The sequence below is a fragment of the Chelon labrosus genome (assembly GCF_963514085.1).
Source record: "Chelon labrosus genome assembly, chromosome: 1".
NCBI lineage: Eukaryota > Metazoa > Chordata > Actinopteri > Mugiliformes > Mugilidae > Chelon > Chelon labrosus.
The window spans coordinates 32,218,043-32,237,144 of record NC_140337.1 but is presented as its reverse complement, the minus strand read 5'-3'; the positions used below and the strand labels follow the sequence as shown (position 1 = coordinate 32,237,144).

At 46.0% G+C, this 19,102-nt stretch overlaps 1 protein-coding gene across 1 annotated transcript; it reads left to right on the top strand.

Moving 5' to 3' along the window:
- Positions 1 to 4,833: 4,833 nt before the first annotated feature.
- LOC311492740 (pancreatic secretory granule membrane major glycoprotein GP2-like) lies at positions 4,834 to 17,956 on the top strand (the record flags this gene model as incomplete). Its single annotated transcript, XM_084551122.1, has 13 exons — positions 4,834 to 5,205; positions 5,392 to 5,548; positions 5,649 to 5,736; positions 5,861 to 5,923; positions 6,074 to 6,270; positions 6,355 to 6,489; positions 6,584 to 6,775; positions 6,941 to 7,121; positions 7,207 to 7,452; positions 7,568 to 7,730; positions 7,812 to 7,863; positions 17,539 to 17,647; positions 17,887 to 17,956. Exons 1-13 carry the CDS (start codon positions 4,885 to 4,887, stop codon positions 17,954 to 17,956), a joined length of 1,974 nt encoding a protein of 657 aa, XP_084407248.1. The 5' UTR covers positions 4,834 to 4,884.
- Between the last annotated feature and the right edge of the window lie 1,146 nt (positions 17,957 to 19,102).

The following is a 19,102-nucleotide window of genomic DNA, read 5'->3' as shown; positions in this document are numbered from 1 at the left end:
TCCATCGTCGACTCCACCTCCGTCGTCTTCTGTCTCTCCTCCTGGGTGTGGACAGCGGCACAGGTGAGCATAAAAAGAGAGAGAGGCGGTCACAGGTCCATCAGAGACATCAGAGGCATCAGAGACGTCCAGGTGAGCGGCAGCCTTCGTCCTCCTCGTCCTCCTCGTCCTCCGTCGACACTGCACAGGGTGAGACGAGCTGAACACCTCTGCTGTTAAAGGACATTAAAGGCTGTTGTCATTGGGTCTGATCCGTGTGAAAACGTGTCTGAATGTTTGTCTGAACTCAACTGGAGGCTTCAGGTGTCTGATGCTGTTCAGGACCAAACTGTGTCTTCTGTTTGAGAGGGACGGCAACAAGAAGAGGAAACTTTACTCTGAAACCAGACGAGACCTCTTCACCAGCAACAGGTTTGTTTGACGCTCAGAGCTCATCAAGCTCGTGGCTGAGACGCTGCTCAGAAAGAAACAAGCCGTGGTATTAATTAGTCCGCGTGTTAGAGCTGGACTGAGGTCTTCACAGGTACAGTTATGTTCATAATAATAGCAGTGTGTTTAAAAAGGTGAGTCAAAATTCTTCAAATAAATTGTATTTTAATGAACACAAATGCATTGGGGACACTGCACATTCTATTTCAAAGCAAGAAAATTGGAAAAAGTAATGGAAGTTGATAATATTTTACCGAAAGTCAAGAAATATAATGTTCAACAAAACAGCAGTGTTGACATCTTTCTTTAAAATGTACTGTATAAACGAGGAGACGCTTGAAGATTCAACTTTCCTGAGAATCATAAACTAATGTTTAGTTGCATAACCACGGTCTCTTCACATCTGTGGTACATGGAGTCGACCAACGTCTGGCACCGGTCAACAGGTACTGCAGCCCAGGACAATTGTCCTACGTTCCACAGTTCTTCTGCATTTCTTGGTTTTGCCTCATGAACAGCATTTTTTATGTCAGCGCACAAGTTTTCTACGGGGTTATGATCCGGGGATTGTGCTGGCCACTCCATTACTTGAATTCTGTTTGTCTGGAACCATGATTTTGCTCGCTTGCTGGTGTGTTTGGGGTCATTGTCTTGTTGAAACAACCATGTCAAGGGCATTTCCTCTTCAGCATACGGCAACATGACTTCCTCCAGTATTCTGATGTACTCAAACTGATCCATGATCCCTGGTATGCGATAAATAGGTCCCACACCGTAGTACGAGAAACATCCCCATATCATGATGCTTGCACCACCATGCTTCACCGTCTTCACTGTGGACTGTGGCACGAATTCAGTGTTTGCAGGACGTCGGACAAACTGTCTGTGGCCCTTAGACCCAAAAATAACAATCTTACTCTCATCAGTCAAAACAAAATATTACGCCATTTCTTTTTAGGCCAGTCAGTGTGTTCTTTGGCAAATTGTAACCGCTTCAGCACATGTATTTTTTTTTTAACGATGGGACTTTGCGGGGGCTTCTTGCTGGTAGCTCGGCTTCACATGGACGTCGTCTGATTGTTACAGTACTCGCAGGCAACCTTAGATCTTCTTCGATCCTCCTGGAGCTGATCACTGGCTGAGCCTTTGCCACTTTGGTTCGATCCGATCCATTCGAATCGTCGTTTTTCTTTTTCTTCCTCGCCTTCCTGGTTTTGGCTGCCGTTTTAAAGCGTTTGATATCATTTTAGCTGAACGGCCCATCATTTTCTGCACTTCTTTATAGGTTTTCCCCTCTTTTATTAATTTCTTAATCAAAGAACGCTCTTCTTCTGAACAGTGTCTTGAACGACCCATTTTACTCTGTTTTTCAAGGACAAACGCACAGCCGGCATATGCAGTGTCAGTTGCCTTGATCTTTAAATAAGGGCCACCTGTTTAACACCTATTTTTTTTCACATAATCAATGACCTCACTAATTGAACTCGGCACTGCTATTTTTTTTTTAACACGCCCCTTTCAGTAAATGATTCAGTTTCAGAGAATCGGAGGCATGCACGTCATGCCTGTTGGGTCTGTTGGTTTTCTATACCTTTACTCAACCTTCTGGAAACTTACCTGCAGTGTAGAAGCTGAAATTCTAACAAAAACATTGATTTATCTTGCTAGTGATGTGAAACGGCTATTATTTTGAACACAACTGTATCTCTAGACTCTGTGGATGGTAAACGCTGTTTCATTCAGTCCACAGAAGAGTTCTATCAAACGTCAGAGTGGGAAGTCAGATTTCATCAATGAGTAAAGGAGCATTAAGACCTTTAAAGTGCAGGACGTCTGGTACGTCGGTCACTTTCAGCTCAGCCGTCAGCTGGGATTCGGTGTTTAGCATTTAATGTGGTTCAGCAGAGTTAGCTTCAGGCTGCAGAGGACAGCTGTGACCCAACGCCACCGTATGAGATGGCTGAGGGTGAAGCAGAGCAGTGAAACGAGGACCTGAAAGTCACTATGAAGCTTTAGAGACCAGAGCCACTATGACGTGGAGCAGAGCTGCAGGTTCATCACCAGCAGACGCTCCTTCTCATTCAGACGCTGGCCGTGAACACGTCCCTCGTTCATCACGTGGAGACATGTCCGGTGGAATGAAGCTCAGATGGACTGACTCTGCCGTCCGTCTGTGTGTCTTCCAGCTCTCTGTCGGCTGATTGGCCCCCTCCAACATGGCCCGCCTCCTGTTCTACCTGTCTGCTCTCGGCCTGCTGGCAGGTAAGCACGCCGTGTCTCCAAAGACGGAGGAAGCTTTACGTGGTGATAGTCTGTCAAACACGGAGAGACTTTCCTGTCGTCTTTGTTTCTAAGAAGAACTGATGTCAAAAGTCTGAAGTCAACATTTGGACATTAAGCTGTCTCTGTTGTCCAACCAGCTCACACCTCTCATGTGTCTCCATGTCTTCAGGTGCTGCTGCAGTGACGTTTTCTGTTCCTACAGAGTTGGACATCAGCTCATGTCCCGTCGCATATTATGGACGGACGTATGAGCGTCTCTATGTGAGTAGGATGAATGTGTTTCTGTCATTAATGCTGTCCAGTTAAGTCATTTGTTCATCATTATCATCAGCTCATCAGCGGTCAGAGTGCTGCAGTCTGCTGCAGGCCACACTCTCCGTCCACTGCTTCGTGTCCTCTTGATGCTGTCTGAGCGTCTCATTAATGTCCACCGCAGTGTCTCTGAGTCCGTCGACATGATCCGCTGCAGCGTCCTGAAGCAGAGTGACAGCTCTGACTGAAACCTGCTGCTCTGCCACCAACAATCAGCCTCTTCAGACGTCTTGTCGTTCACTGACTTGTCGTGTCTCTGATTTTAACAGGCCAACTTCACGACTGAAAACTTTATCTTCTGTTTCGACGGCTTCTACAACCCCGATGCTGCAGGAGACTGTATTCTGGCGCCTCCGTCCACAAACTCAGGATCTGACTACGCTATATTTTCTATAGTCCCATCAAGAGTTTCCTCTTTGGAAGGACAGGTCCACCAGAATGTGCCAACCATTACCAGCACGATGGACTGCTTTGTCTATTTTTATGTGTATCACAACGGGGTCAGAGTGAGTGTTGTTCATTGTCAAGTCAAATCTGAGTGTTTTCGGAGTCGACTGTTTCTGATCCAATTAACTCTTCAAACACCAGAACTTCAGTTTGACTTTAAATCACGAAAAATTCTTTTCAGAAATCTTCTGGAGGAAACTTCCTGACAGAGTCTGAATCTTCTCTCTCCTCTCTTTACAGTATAGTGTCGCTCTGTTTGTGTTTGGGAAAGAAACAGCTATGGTTACACTAATTGATCAACCTGTGACAGTGGTGAGTGTATAAATATATATGTGACCAACTATGCATGTGTAATAATGGAGTGAATGTTAAATGTGTGATCCAGACACTTTCCTTTTTGTCTGATTTCACTTTTCTCTGCTCCGTGGTCGTAACATTGGTTGTGATTGTTTGTGTGTAGGTGGTTGATGTGAAGGTCGACGGTTCTACAGTCCATACGCTGACTCATACACGCACTGCAGAAAACCAATTAAAATATGCATACTTAGACGTCAGTGGATGCAGACAGTCAGGTTGGTAGATCATTTGCTCCAGACATTGACTCTGATGTTCAGTAAGACTGTAAAAGGTGAATATTATCGTTGAGTCTCTGCCTCCAGCTGATAAACCAGAAAGTGATGTGTGAGTTTTTAAACTGACGTAAACCTTCGCTCCTTCTCAGGTGTTCTGTATAAAGCAGGTGACGTGAGCTTTGATCCAGAAACCTGCACCACTCTCACCTGTGATGACGGAGCCATCCAAACCTCCACCTGTGGTCCCATGGACCGTTGTCAAGGCAACAACACGTAAACATGACCTCTTTGTATCTGGAAGGAGCGGAGATGAAACCGGGACCAGATGAGGGATCTTTAAACTTTATTTGTTCAGGGGCGCTTCACTGAGAGCTGCAGTCTCTTTGGGTGTGTCGTGTTGGGTTTCCATCAGCTGTAAGTCACCACAGCTCCAAAGCAGCTCTGACTGGAGCAAAGAGATCAGTGAAGAGTGATCTGGTATCAGATGAAAGGCTGATGATTGACAGGGACACACAGCAGTAAACATTCTATATGGTAATAGCACAGAATAGCATGACTAGTAGTAGATAGGAAATTAGAGGACAAGAGCTCTGTGCCAGAGAAAAGAAAGTGGAGGATGTGAGAGAGGAGAGAGAAGAAAGAAGGAGGACATGTGTTTGGTGCATTGTCCCCCAGCAGCCTAGGCCTATAGCAGCATAACTAAGGGATGGTTTAGTCCAGCCCAAACTATAAGCTTGATCAAAAAGGAAAGTCTTAAGCCTGACCTTAAAAATAGAGAGAGTGTCTGCCTCCTGAACCCAAACTGGGAGCTGGTTCCACCAGAACATCCTGTGGAACCAGCATGTTGAACACCAGAGGGCCCCCTGGTGGCCGTGGCCCCCAGCAGCAGCTCATGATGTTGTCTCTGTCCCTCTCTGCGTCCACCAGCTGTGTGTTTGACACCACCTGCACTGTGACCGGCCCCACCGTCATCGACGTTCACGGCCGAGTTAACTCCGTCCAGGATCGGTGTGCGTACTCTCTGGTGTCTGTCCCAGACTTGGACGTGCTGGCCACCTTCCGGGAACGCCGTCGTACAGATGTGAGCTTTGTGGACAGAGTGACGCTGCGACTGGACGACCCAGCCGTCCACATTCACCTGGAACAAGACGGGACAGTCCGGGTAAGCTACCTGCAGCCGCCGTCCATGTGTCAGAGTGGAGCTTGGTCCAGAGTCCTCCTCATACGCTCGTCTTTATACATTTAGACATTGGACGTATTCTTCTGATGCTGCTGGACTTGTTGCTGTGGAAACAACCTGGTTGTGAGTTTGAGATGTTTCAGCGCTTCCTTTACTTTGTCTCTGCAGCTGGACGACTCAACGCTGACCCTCAACAGCTCGGTTCAGCTGGTTCATGGTGTGGAGCTCTCTAAGGACCAAACTGGAGTCACCGCCAAGGTGTCCCTGTCCAACTTCACCACTTCTGTCTTCTTTGACGGCAGCACCGCACAGATCCGTGTGGAAGGTGCAGAAAATAAAATGTCTCTTCTGGGGCATGGGGCTGTTAACGTGGTGTCCTCCAGTTTGAGCGTTGATGCTGATCATTCTGTCCTGAACCCGTCCAGGTCCATCTGGATCTTCTCTTCAGGGCCTCTGTGGAAACTCCGACGTGTCTTTGAGTGGACTGAGTCTCTCTAACTACAGCTCCCCCAGGTGAGACGTCATCATGAGCTCAGTGTCCCCTGAACGCTGCTTGATGAATGGATTGCAGATATACTGAGTGTGTTGGTATGAACAAGCCAGAGCAGGTAACCTTGTGTTGTGTGTCGCCCCCTAGCTGTGAGAGGCAGTACCCTGACACTGCTGACAGTACCATCAACTGCAACATGACGACTGAACGGTGAGACGGCAGCAAACGTTTGTCTGCGTCATACTTTGATCTCCGAGCTCTATTACATGTTACGTCACATGATTAATGCCATGTGATCTCAGAAGGGATGGAAGATGAACACACCTGTTCACAGATTCTTTCTCTTCATCTGTGAAACAGCTGTAACCTCCTGAAGGAGGCGCCCTTCACCACCTGTAGCATCGACCCAGAGCCCTACGTAACCGCCTGCATCGACACTTTGTGCACATATCCTGCTCTGGATGGTCTCAACTGTCAGTTCCTGGAGGCCTACGCCAGAGCCTGCAGCCTGTACAGCGACGGCACACTGGACGGCTGGAGGTCAAAGGCCGGCTGCCGTAAGACCTGACACTCTCCACCACCTTCTTTTAAAGAATTCAGCCCTTGTTTACAGAATAATATATCAGTTTGTCCCTCTGTAGCTGCCCCTGAGGCCTTCTGTCAGGACAGGACCTGCAGCGCTCATGAGTTCTGCGGTGAGAGGACGAGCAGCGGTGAATCTGGCTGCTTGTGTCGGGCCATTTTTGCCTCCAAGTACAGATCGACAGATGTTTTGGGTACGACAGCTGTGGCAGTGACGTGAAAACAGGGAGAACGGTTGGAGGGAAACTTGTAACTTGTGATTTCTCTGACCCAATCTGTGACGATCAGGTGATCCGGCGGTCTGCGGTCAGAACTCTGCTTCCCTGACTCTGGTCGGTTGTCTCCTGGAGGAAAAAGGCATCGACTACTCTGTGTTACACCTCAACGACCCAGACTGCGTGGGTCAGATGGACGAGGAGACCCACATGGTGACCTTCAGCTTCGATGGCATCAACAGCTGTGGGACGGTGATCATGGTGGGTTCTCTCCTCCACCTCTTTACTCTACAAACAGACTAACCTCTCCCAGCACTCTGCTGAGCTTCTCCGGCTCTCCTCTAGTCTCAGATCTTTCTTCAGCTCTACCCTCTGTGGCTTCTCGTCATGTTGGTCATCTAAAGCTAAAGTCGTGATGGATCTGCTTTAGTAACAACATGTGGATGTGTGACCCTACAGGCCAACAACAGCCAGATAATCTACAAGAACACCATCAAGACCCAGAACGATTCCTCCGGCGTCATCACTCGCCAAGACCAATTCTCCATTGACTTCTCCTGCGTCCACACTCAGCCGGACATTAAGACGATGGCCTTCAGAGTCAGAGACAGGTGTGTGTTGCTTTGGTTTGAATCAGTTTACCGTCAGAAGTGTGATGTGACTCGCAGACAGATGACCTGTGTACGTCCTGTGCAGCTCTGTGATCCAGCAGATCACATCGGGAGCTTGGAATTACTCTCTGACCATGACGGCCTTCACCGACGCCGGCCGCACACAAGCTGTGGAGGCGAACACCGAAGTTCTGCTGAACCAGAAGATCTGGGTGGAGCTGGCGACGGACGGGCTGGATGGAAACATGGTTGCCGTGGTGACCGACTCCTGCTGGGCAACCGACCGGCCGTCGCCCACCGCGACTCACAGATACGACCTGATCATTAAAGGGTGAGACGCTGAGAGGAGGCGGCCTCTCACTGCTGCTCAGGGATTCGTTGATAGACGGTACGTTTGACGGCTCTGACTGGTTCCTGAAAGAGTGTGTCTTCCTGTTTGTGAACAGCTGTGCCAACCCCGCCGACCAGACGGTCAGTGTGGAGGGAAACGGCCTTGGAACCTCCAACTACTTCTCCTTCAACCTGTTCCAGTTCTCTGGGGACTCTGGTGACGTCTACCTGCACTGCAACCTCCAGCTGTGTGTGAAACAGGAGAACAGCTGTGCTCCGGTACGCCTCGCTGCCAAACACACCACTCACCTCTGAAGTCTCCTATATTCTGGACTTCATCTCTGTGTCTTTAACTTCCAGGTTTGTAACGGAGCCGCTCGGAGACGCAGATCTGCCAGGTCCAGATATGAAGGTGAAGGTGCAGCCTTGATCAGCATGGCCTGGACTAATTAGGTAAAACTCTGCTGTTGTACATGAGTCTGAGACAACGTGTGTGTTATATAGACTGAGACGACTGTTGATTGAGTGACATTAAAACCTCGTTAAAGCAGAACAGTGAAGTTAAAGAGACAGAATAAAGCTTGCCACAACGTACCATGGAGCTTGGGCTACCAGGGGATTGAGACTCCAAGCCTGGACGAACAGGGACATGAAAGGCTGAGCTTGGGGTACCAGGGGCACGATGACTCTGTGGGGAGCAGCTTGGGTGGGATAGTTGGTGGAGGTGCAAACCCCGGGTCCTGAATTCAGGGCAGCAGGAGCACCACGGGCACTAGGGGAAGGAGGACCTGAGCGTCAAAGCTCACTGACGGTGTCTATAGACGAGATAATACAGCATCACAGCTGATTCAGACTGGACTGTGGTTTGATGTGGAGTGGGTTCTATCGACTTGAAGCACATCATGATTCTCAGTTCCACCTTAAAAGTCTGTCAGCTGTTTAACTACCTTCCATGTGACGAGTTTGTGTTTCCAACATTCTCCATGAGATGAATTTAATGAGCCGCTGAGTGGGTGGGCCTCCTTACATGGCCCTCTGTAGCCTGACAGTCCAGGATCAGGGCTAAGATCCACCCTCTCAGACTGATGATGACAAGAGGGAGACGTGGCAGGTGATTGGCCGAAGAGAAGCCAAAGGGACAGAGTGACAGAGAGGACAGGAGGACAGTTTTTAGAAGAGACAGCAGTCACAGTTTGGTCTGGGTCTCTTCTCAGGTGGTTTCCACAGTGACTCGGACTGACCAACAGGCTGCCGACCTCTACGATGATCCCCGACTTTTGATTGGTCCTGATCCAGAGCCTGGATGTGTGAAAGGATGAGCTCAGTCTTGGCTGGAACCAGCAGCTGGAACCAGCAGCTGGAACCAGCAGCTGTCTTAGTGGAAGTATTGTGAGGACAGGACCAAACTGTCATCTCTGACACATATTCTCTCTGTTACTATCAACATGGTGGAGGGTCCATTTGATTTATATTATAACCTAATGAATTTATCAGAGGAACATCTACACCCCTGAAACTCTAACCACTGTGTCCTTCATCACTACATCTCCCAGCATGCCTGGGGGCACTGCAGGACCTCCCAGGAGGCCTGTAGGCGGTCACATGTTAGCCTTGTGACCTCGTTCATTCACAGAAATGTCTGCTCACAGGTTGCATACGAGGCCTCCAACCAAAGAGGCATCTTTACTTCTCAGGCTGTTTGAGGTGAAACGATCCAGAATTAGACCAGAAACCAGAGGTTAGAGGAGATACAGGCTGGGGTCATAAAGTGATTTAAAGGTGAAGGGTTCATTTAAAATCAGTTGTGTAACAAGCTGGTAGTCGAGGCTAAACTTTAAAAGAGGAGTAACATGACCAGTTTCCTTCTAGTTTGATTTGTAGAAGGGTTTAGTGTGGATGGTTTGACGGTGATCTAAAGAAGAGGAAGGATGGTTTAAGACTCTGAAGCTCTCACTTGGACAGATTTTAATCTAATTTAAGAGCCGAACCAAAGAGTTCACCTGCAGACAGAACCAAGAGAGGACTGGAGCTGAGCGTGCTGATGGTCAGAGTTACATTTACCTGCAGAGAGTTTGCAGACATCCAGCTTTCAATGTCAGCTCAATGTCAGGATGGTCCATACAACCAAAGATAAAACCTCCCAGAGCTGCAGTCTGAGCAACAGCATGAAAGGCTGCAGTCAAGTCCAGCAACATCAACGTTGACCTGAATCTGCAGCCCTGCTCTCAGAAAATCCTTCCTCTCAGAAAAGACACCAGAGTTGAACTCGTACCTGCTATCTTTCTTTCTATTGTTCTGTTGATTGGTGGAGACAGTTCAGCTGCTCTACTGCGTCTCTTTTATTCTCTCACTGTTTCTTCAAAAAGACCAAAAAAACACAAATAAAGGATGAGGGTCAAAACAAACCTGAGTTTGGCTTCTTTCTGAGCTTCATCACTTCCTGTTTACTGTGAAGAGGTTAATGTCAGTGATCTGCTCTCTGGTGGGACAAGAAGAAGAACAAAGCAGAAATATGACCAAGAACATTACATTAATTCAGCATTAAACCAAGTAAAAGTGGTGGAACAAGTAGTCCAGTCCTTACGTTGATGTACCTGAATCACATGACTGTGATACTTTGTTCCTAGTATAAGTTTTATGGTACTGAAGTCAAAGTACAGCAGCATCATGAAGTGAGATGACTTAATTCTCTGATTAATATGAGATTGTTGGAGCAGTTGTTCAATTAAAAGAGCAAACGGCAAAGGAGACAAAGACTGAGTAGTAGAACATTTTGAACCAACTGAGGAATTTTTGATTTGAAACCATAGGGGCTTTGTTTCTTCTTGAATTTTCAGTTTATATGCTGGAAGTTGTGAAGTCAGACCCCTTTATATGTCATGTTTAAAGTGGAAATGAAGCAGTCAAATAAAACAGATGTCTATAGCACTAGTTAAATATTTAAATATACCATAAATACAAATAAAGTCGGAAATATGACCCGTTATTCAGAAAAAAGCACAAACAAGTTGCATTAATTCAGCCTGTGCGTCGCCATCTTTGTTTTCCGAAAATGATGACGTCACGAGAATGGTTGGTGCCACACTCTATGTTGTTTACATAGCGGCTGTCGTAGCCTCACACTTAGCTTACTGCCTCAAATGGAAAACAAAATGGTTATGGACGAATGGGATAGACCCACCAATGAGGGCAGGATCCAATTGCCTATGCTTTTGAGCCTGTTAGAGCAGTGGGAGTTTTAGTGCCCCCCCACAGATCCTCTCGTTCCTCTGCCGAGCAAGCTCGTTTCTGCGCTCTGTCTCTGCGCATAGCAGCGCCTGACGGGTCCGATTTGACAGGTCTGTCCGTGTCTCCAGCACTATAGCCACTAAAATTAAAAATTGTTGGCACAGCATCTGGCTTCAGGCGATTGGTGGGACGGCGAACAAATCTCCCATCTTCATCAAAAGCTCCCTCTTCGACGTAATCAGACTCTATAAAGTGGTCGCTACATACTCTCTGTCCTTTTATGTTTTATTTATTTTATTTTTTGTCATTTATATTTTTGTTTTTATTACTGTATATATTTTATTTCTGTGAGCACCTTGGGTCAATTACATTGCGTTTAAGTGTGCTATATAAATAAACGTGACGGAGGCGTTTCAGTTTCAGTGCAGCTAACCATCTTTGGAGCAGTTTAGGCTTTTTGACTGGAATAACGTGAAAATGAACTAATTTACCGCTCTCTTTTACCCGATAGAATTCGTTTGAACAGCCATGTTTATTTGACAGTTAGCGACAAAGCTAGTAGGAAGCTAATGGCTAAAACAAACGCTAACCATTCTGATGACGTATGTTTTTAAAACATGGCCGCGCCCTAGTGGCGAAAGTCGTTATCTACATGTCATTTTCCAGTTAAATTACTTGAATTTCAGCTTTAATGAAAATCCATGTATTTCCAAAAATGAAAAAGCAACCAAAAAATGATCACAGTTCTCATTGCTTCATTTCCACTTTAAGTCTTATGCCGCAATGAATGAATGATACTGGCTGGACATGGGAGCATTGGATGGGATCTAAGCAGCGTTCATATAGAAAGGAATGTTTAAATGATGTTTCCTGATGAACAGGAATGAGAGGAAGTCTTGGTTATCATCTTTGTCAGTTTCTCAATAACTGATTCTGTCTCTATAACTCACCCTGTTGGTATAAATGATGTCCATTCCTGTTCAGAGATTGGAAGGACTCCTCTGCACTCCTAATGTCTCCTAATGTCTATCAGATGTATTGTTTTAAATGAGGTGGGGCTGCTACAAACGACTTTTTCTTTCAGTTGATTAATCTGGCCGTTATTTTCAGAGCAGTCAGATATTTACTTAATGAACTTACCACCAAATGGGTTTAATTCCAGCTACCTGTTAGCAGGTCCACAATCCTCTCTGCTTCCCTCTACCATGCTGGTGTCACTTTAAACAGGAAAAGCTACTTTTTCTTCCCATTCATATCAGATCATCACAATAGCTGCAGCTAACCAGCTGGCCTCACCTAACAGAGAAAGCATGAAGCCAGACTTTGAATTTCACCAGAGGCATGTCAGAGGTTCTTTTTATCTCTCAACATTTCATCAAATACAAAAACGATTTGCGTAAAATACAACTGATTCTCCCAAACAATGCTCCATCAACAACACATAATGACTTGCTTGACAGAGTCTGATCCCTCGGCCTAAACTTCACCTACGGTCCTTTACCTCCATCTAGTGGGATAATGATTGTACTACAGAGAGCAAACACAGTTCACCCATGTGGTATGTATAGTTAGCTTTGCTCTGATCTGTGACATGCTTTGGTGACTCATGTCCTCAAGGAGATAGATTTGTAGCCAGATTCCCTTTCAAGAGGTAAAAACGTAATGTGGAACACTTTGGGTTCTTTGGTTCTCCAAATGTCCAAATGGAGGGTCCATAGTGAGCAGGGTTCATAGAGACCAGGTTCATAGTGACCAGGGTCTATAGTTCTATAGTAACCAGGGTCCATAGAGACCAGGGTCCACAGACACCAGGGCCCATAGAGACCAGGGTTCATAGAGACCAGGGTCCATAGAGACCAGGGTTCATAGAGACCAGGGTCAACAGAGACCAGGGTCCACAGAGACCAGGGCCCATAGAGACCAGGATCCATAGAGACCAGGGTCCATAGAGACCAGGGTCTATAGTTCTATAGTGACCAGGGCCCATAGAGACCAGGGTTCAAAGAGACCAGGGTCCATAGAGACCAGGGTCTATAGTTCTATAGTGACCAGGGCCCATAGACCAGGGTTCACAGAGACCAGGGACCATAGATACCAGGGTCAATAGTTCTATAGTGACCAGGGCCCATAGAGACCAGGGTTCATAGAGACCAGGGTCCATAGAGACCAGGGTCTATAGTTCTATAGTGACCAGGGCCCATAGACCAGGGTTCACAGAGACCAGGGACCATAGATACCAGGGTCAATAGTTCTATAGTGACCAGGGCCCATAGAGACCAGGGTTCATAGAGACCAGGGTCCATAGAGACCAGGGTCTATAGTTCTATAGTGACCAGGGCACATAGAGACCAGGGTTCATAGAGACCAGGGTCCATAGAGACCAGGGTCTATAGTTCTTTAGTGACCAGGGCCCATAGAGACCAGGGTTCATAGAGACCAGGGTCCACAGAGACCAGGGTCCACAGAGACCAGTGGTCATAGAGACCAGTGGCCATAGAGACCAGGTTCATAGTGACCAGGGTCTGTAGAGACCAGGGTCTATAGTTCTATAGTGACCAGGGCCCATAGAGACCAGGGGCCACAGAGACCAGGTTCATAGTGACCAGGGTCTGTAGAGACCAGGGTCCGTAGTGACCAGGGTCTATAGTTCTATAGTGACCAGGGTTCATAGAGACCAGTGTCTATAGTTCTATAGTGACCAGAGTCCATAGAGACCAGGGTCTATAGTTCTATAGTGACCAGGGTTCATAGAGACCAGTGTCTATAGTTCTATAGTGACCAGAGTCCATAGAGACCAGGGTCTATAGTTCTATAGTGACCAGGGCCCATAGAGACCAGGGCCCACAGAGACCAGTGGTCATAGAGACCAGTGGCCATAGAGACCAGGTTCATAGAGACCAGAGTCCATAGAGACCAGGGTCTATAGTTCTATAGTAACCAGGGCCCATAGAGACCAGGGTCCATAGAGACCACGGTTCATAGAGACCGGGATCCACAGAGACCAGGGTCCACAGAGACCAGTGGCCATAGAGACCAGGGTCATAGCGACCAGGGTCCACAAAGACCAGGATTCATAGAGACCGGGTTCATAGAGACCAGAGTCCATAGAGACCAGGGTCTATAGTTCTATAGTGACCAGGGCCCATAGAGACCAGGGCCCACAGAGACCAGGGTTCATAGAGACCAGGGTTCATAGAGACCAGGGTCCATAGAGACCAGTGTCTATAGTTCTATAGTGACCAGAGTCCATAGAGACCAGGGTTCATAGAGACCAGGGTCTATAGTTCTATAGTAACCAGGGCCCATAGAGACCAGGGTTCATAGAGACCGGGATCCACAGAGACCAGGGTCCACAGAGACCAGTGGCCATAGAGACCAGGGTCATAGTGACCAGGGTCCACAAAGACCAGGATTCATAATGACCAGGGTCATGGAGACCAGGGTCATGGAGACCAGGGTCATGGAGACCAGGGTCTATAGCTCTATAGTGACCAGGACCCATAGAGACCAGGGCCCATAGAGACCAGGGACCACAGAGACCAGGGTCCACAGACACCAGGGTTCATAGTGATCAGGGTCATAAAGAGCAGGGTCTACAGAGACCAGGGTCATTAACATGGACCTAGTTCTGGAGCTAGTCCTGATTTATCCTGAGACTCTCTTCCCAACACCCTTGGGCCTAAAGAGGTTCAGATTTTAGACATAAACATTTCACCAAACAGATAAAATATTATTTTATTCAGTGTATTTTATTCATTTAACAGCCAACAACGTGATAAATTATTGAACTTTCAACTAGTTACTGCATATAACGAGTAAATAAATAGATTGCTCTAACTATTCAATATTTATATAGCATGTTAGCATGAAGATGTTAGCAGTTAGCTCGTTACCACAACTGTAAAAGTAATACGGTGAATTTAATTTGGTCGTGGCATGTTAACACACACACACACACGCACACACACACACACACACACACACACCTAATTCCTCATAAGCCAATCAAAGCTGCAGCTCTGGTGGTGGAGTGTTATCAGGGCTACATTGCTGACTCAGGAGGATCAGAGAAAATCAGCATGGCTCTTTTTAATCTGCTCCTCCTCACTTTTCATTGTGTCTCCATTTTCACATTCAGTCCTTCCCTCCCTCCATCACTGTGTGTTTCTCTTTCTGTCCTTTGTTCTTCACGACTTCCTCATCACTCTGTTTATTCTTCTCCTTCCCATTTGTCCCTTTGTCTCCTTTATGTGCAGCTCCATTCATCAACAACTGTTCGTTAATCTCTTTGAGTCTCATCTTGAGACACGTGGGACCTTTTCTAGTTTTTCACTTATATAAAAAAAATAATCAAATCCATCAAAAGAGACGTATTTTCAGTGGTTTCAACTTTGTTCTCAAGTGAATTAGACCTGAGTGGAGTACAAGTGTGTGTGAGACATACAGTATCATCCCTCCTATAATCTCTTTATCCCTGTCAGGGTGACAGAGGAGACTCTTCTGCCGGACGTCCAAACCCTCCGGTCCTTCGCTCATCCCATCCCTCCGTTTTCTCCTCTTTTTCTCTTTGGGCTCCAAACTGTAGAGGATTTAAAGGGTCCACTTTATGAGTGTGTGTGTGTGTGCGGGGAGGGTCTCTCCTCAGTTTCCTCAGTGATGAGTTTGGCTGGCAGTCGGTGGATCTAGGCCACATAACCGAGGCTGACGGATAATCTGCTGACGGGTGAGTAAGGAGATAACGGAGTGAGGGCCGAGCGCTGCAAATAATAAGAGACATATTCAATACGGGTACATATCTGCATAGCTGAATTCTGTCCGATGTAGATGTTGCACTTTATTAAAAAAATTAGCAAATTGTGTCTCTGCTATGAAGAAAAAGTCTTACAACAACAGCAGCGAACCTTTACGTCTCACCTCTTGGTAACGCTGCAACTATACTGACCTCATTAATGTCTAAGAGGTCATTTAATAATGCTGAACATCAGTACTGAGCTGTAATGAGGAAAATCTGTGTATTCACAGTTGGTGACAAATTCTTCAGGTGGTAAATAAGCTGCAAAAGAATATGTCTATAAATGGTATCAACCGCCTTAGATGTCAACGTGAAGATGGGTTCCTACTAAGAAATGTCAAAAATATATCATGTGATTGCATAAAGATTTAGCTGCTTCTCAGTCAGGCTGGAGCATCTGGACAGTTTTATTCAATTTTTAATTTACAACTGCTCGAGCTCTGTCAGGTTATTGAGGATCAGGCCTAGGTAGCACCTTTCAAGTCCAGCCACAGATTCTCTGTTGGATGGAGGTCTGGGCTTTGCCTCGACCACTGCAAAACATTCACCTTTTTGTCTTTAAACCATCTCTGTGTAGGTTTGTCCTGCTGGAAAATAAATCTTCTCCCAAATCCTTATTGTCCTCCTAGATTGTCCTCCTATATTTTGTTGTATTTTTTACCATCTACCTTCTCAAGAAATCCAAGCCCTGCTGCCAAGAAGGTAGCCTGGTCGTTACCATCCTACGTTTCCGCCCTAAATTTGATTTTGGTCTGCACGTTAGTCTGGCCCAATGCAATAGAATCTGTCTCCATAATGGGCGGATGCTTATTTTGAGGTTTAAAATCATTGGAGTTCCCTTAACCAATCAGCAACGTTTGGTAATGACGTATACTTACACTTACCACTTCCGCTTCCAGTTAAATAAATCAAACTTTTCCCAAAGCCAGTTGGAAGGAGAGCTACGACGTCCTTGCCATTTATAAAATTGACAAGACAAGCCTCTTGTTCTGGTTTTAATTCCGTGATGCTCTCCAGAGTTGAGACAACTTCGCGGATGGCTTCTAGCATCTCTTCCTCCGTCGCCATTGCTGCTATGCTGTTGAACTACAAGCTTCGCTGGACTACAAGCAACTCGGCATGCGAGTTCCGCGTCATCACTCAACTGTTCGCTGATTGGCGCGGTTACACGCAAACCGCAGAAGTGCAATTTGGCCAGACTCCGTGCCAGACCGAAATCAAATTTTGGGCGGAAACGTAGGACGGTAACGACCAGGCTACCAAGAAGGATCTCCACAGCATGATGCTGCCACTACCTTGCTTCATAGTTTGGGGTGATATGCAGGGTTTAGCGTTCCCCGGACATAGCATCTTGTCTGAGGGCTCCGTTTTGGTCTCATCAGACCAAATAACCCTTCACTTGTCTTTGATCAAAATCTAGTGAAGATTTAATTTCTCTTTTTCACTTTACATAACGTTCTGACTTGTCAAGAACCTGTGCAACAGTTATTTATTATATTCAGAGTCTCTCCAATCTCGTCTGCTGAAGCTTTGACTTCCCTCAGAGTGGTCATAGGTGTCTTGGTGTCCTCCTTCACTAGTCTCCTTCAGAGTCGTCCTCTGTGTCTTGGTGTCCTCCTTCACTAGTCTCCTTCAGAGTAGTCCTAGGTGTCTTGGTGTCCTCCTTCACTAGTCTCCTTCAGAGTAGTCCTAGGTGTCTTGGTGTCCTCCTTCACTAGTCTCCTTCAGAGTAGTCCTAGGTGTATTGGTGTCCTCCTTCTCTAAGCTCATTCAGAGTAGTCCTTGATGTCTTGGTATCCTCCATCACTAGTCTTTTTTTGCACTGTCTCTCAGTTCATATCTATCCTGTGACATACTTTTTCAATAACCTCTTCTCTAAGTTGCCTGGAGTGTTCTTTTGTCTTCACGGTGTAATGGGTGGTGCAAGAATACTGATTAACCAGTGGCTGGACCTTCCAGACCATAATCCACTTTATAAAACAAATTAAAGCAGGAAAACGTTTGTAGGCGCTGTAAACTTGCTCAGCTCTCCAACACACAGAGTCTCTGTTCTCTTTCTCACAACAGCTGGCCAGAAGGCCAATATCTTCATGGCTAAAGTAGCTCCATTAAGTCCCCCCACCATCGTCCTACAAGACATGGAGGAGGAGCCAGATGAAGTTGAGGCGGGCAGCAGGTAAGAGCCCACAAGAAAGAACACTCAAACATGAAAATAATGAGTAGACTGTGGGAGTATTGTTCTCCAAATGAAATTCACAAGGGGATAAATTTCTCATGAAGAAGTTCTTATGGTCGAGGTTTCAGGGGTCCTCAGGGAGTGTCCAGTGCTCAGGTGGCTCGACGTTTAAGGCTCTTAAGTATTTCTTATTAAGTGTGAGTAAAAGTCAAAGGTTGCTGTTCTGTTTTTTGTTTCAGAGACACTAATGGATCAGGACCAGGGGTTCTGTTCAACGTCAACAACAGCAACAACAATGAGGAGGAGTAAGACAAACACACACATAACCACTCTCAATATCGTTAGCCTAATAGCATAATTGAACATTTTCGGAAAACAAGAAAAAACACAGTTTTTAGCTAGCACATTGGTATTTTTCATTGATAATGTAAGAGTAAGTTCAACCAGATGTGTGAACAAGTTTGCAAAAAAATGAGACACAACATTGATTACTTAACAACTAAAATTGACTTAGGCAGCTTTTCTCTTACATATAAATACAAAGATACTATAACCAAAGTTGTTTTACTTGTCTAACCTTAACCAGGTTGTTTTAAATGTGTAACCTTAACCATGTTGTTTCTTAACCTTAACCAAAGTCCCACTCAGGTGCTGTGTGAACTCGTTTTCACACTGTCTATTGATGAGCTAGGTTGTCATAGTACTGGTTCCTGAGAGTAATTGGCAGTTGGGCAGGACAGAGTGGGACCCAGTGGAATAGTTCTTTGGGAATGCTGAGTCACTGAGGCAAGTCCACCCAGTCAGACTCAAAATCCAACTTGTACTGGATTCAACCATCTGCCAAGTACTGGAGAGCCCAAAGGTCATGGACTGTGGGGTCACCAACTTTTCTACCTGGTTGAATGTTGGTGACATGACTTCATGAAGTCACAGTAAAACATGTTAAATAAACAGGTTCACTGCAAAAACTCAAAATCTTACCAAGAATACTTCTCTTGTTTCAAGCCAAAACTATCTCTTAACCCTTAAAATAAAAAGTAAATATTCACTTGAAACAAATGAAAAATGTCTCAAAACAAGTAACTTTTTGTAACTAAGGTGATGTGTCTCATTTTAAATGTAAAGAGATTGTTTTGACTAGAATTGAGACAAACATTCTTGGTAAGATTTCGCTAGCGTTGCCTAGCTCTTATGCTACTTCATCATACCTTGTCACAGAAATGTGATTAAACGTTTAAACACACAGTTCCTAATCCCTTTGACTGAAAGTACATTTACTGTCTAGAAAGAAATATGAACTAGCCTACCAGATGAATCAGCAGAGCCCTCTTTCTCTTGCGGTCCACCATCTTTGTATGTGGCGTCAAAGAGATGACTAAGGCGGATGGTGAGTTTGGACTCTAACAAGCGTTCTGATAGGCTGAGGACGTAGGCAGTAAGGCAGGGTGATGCAGC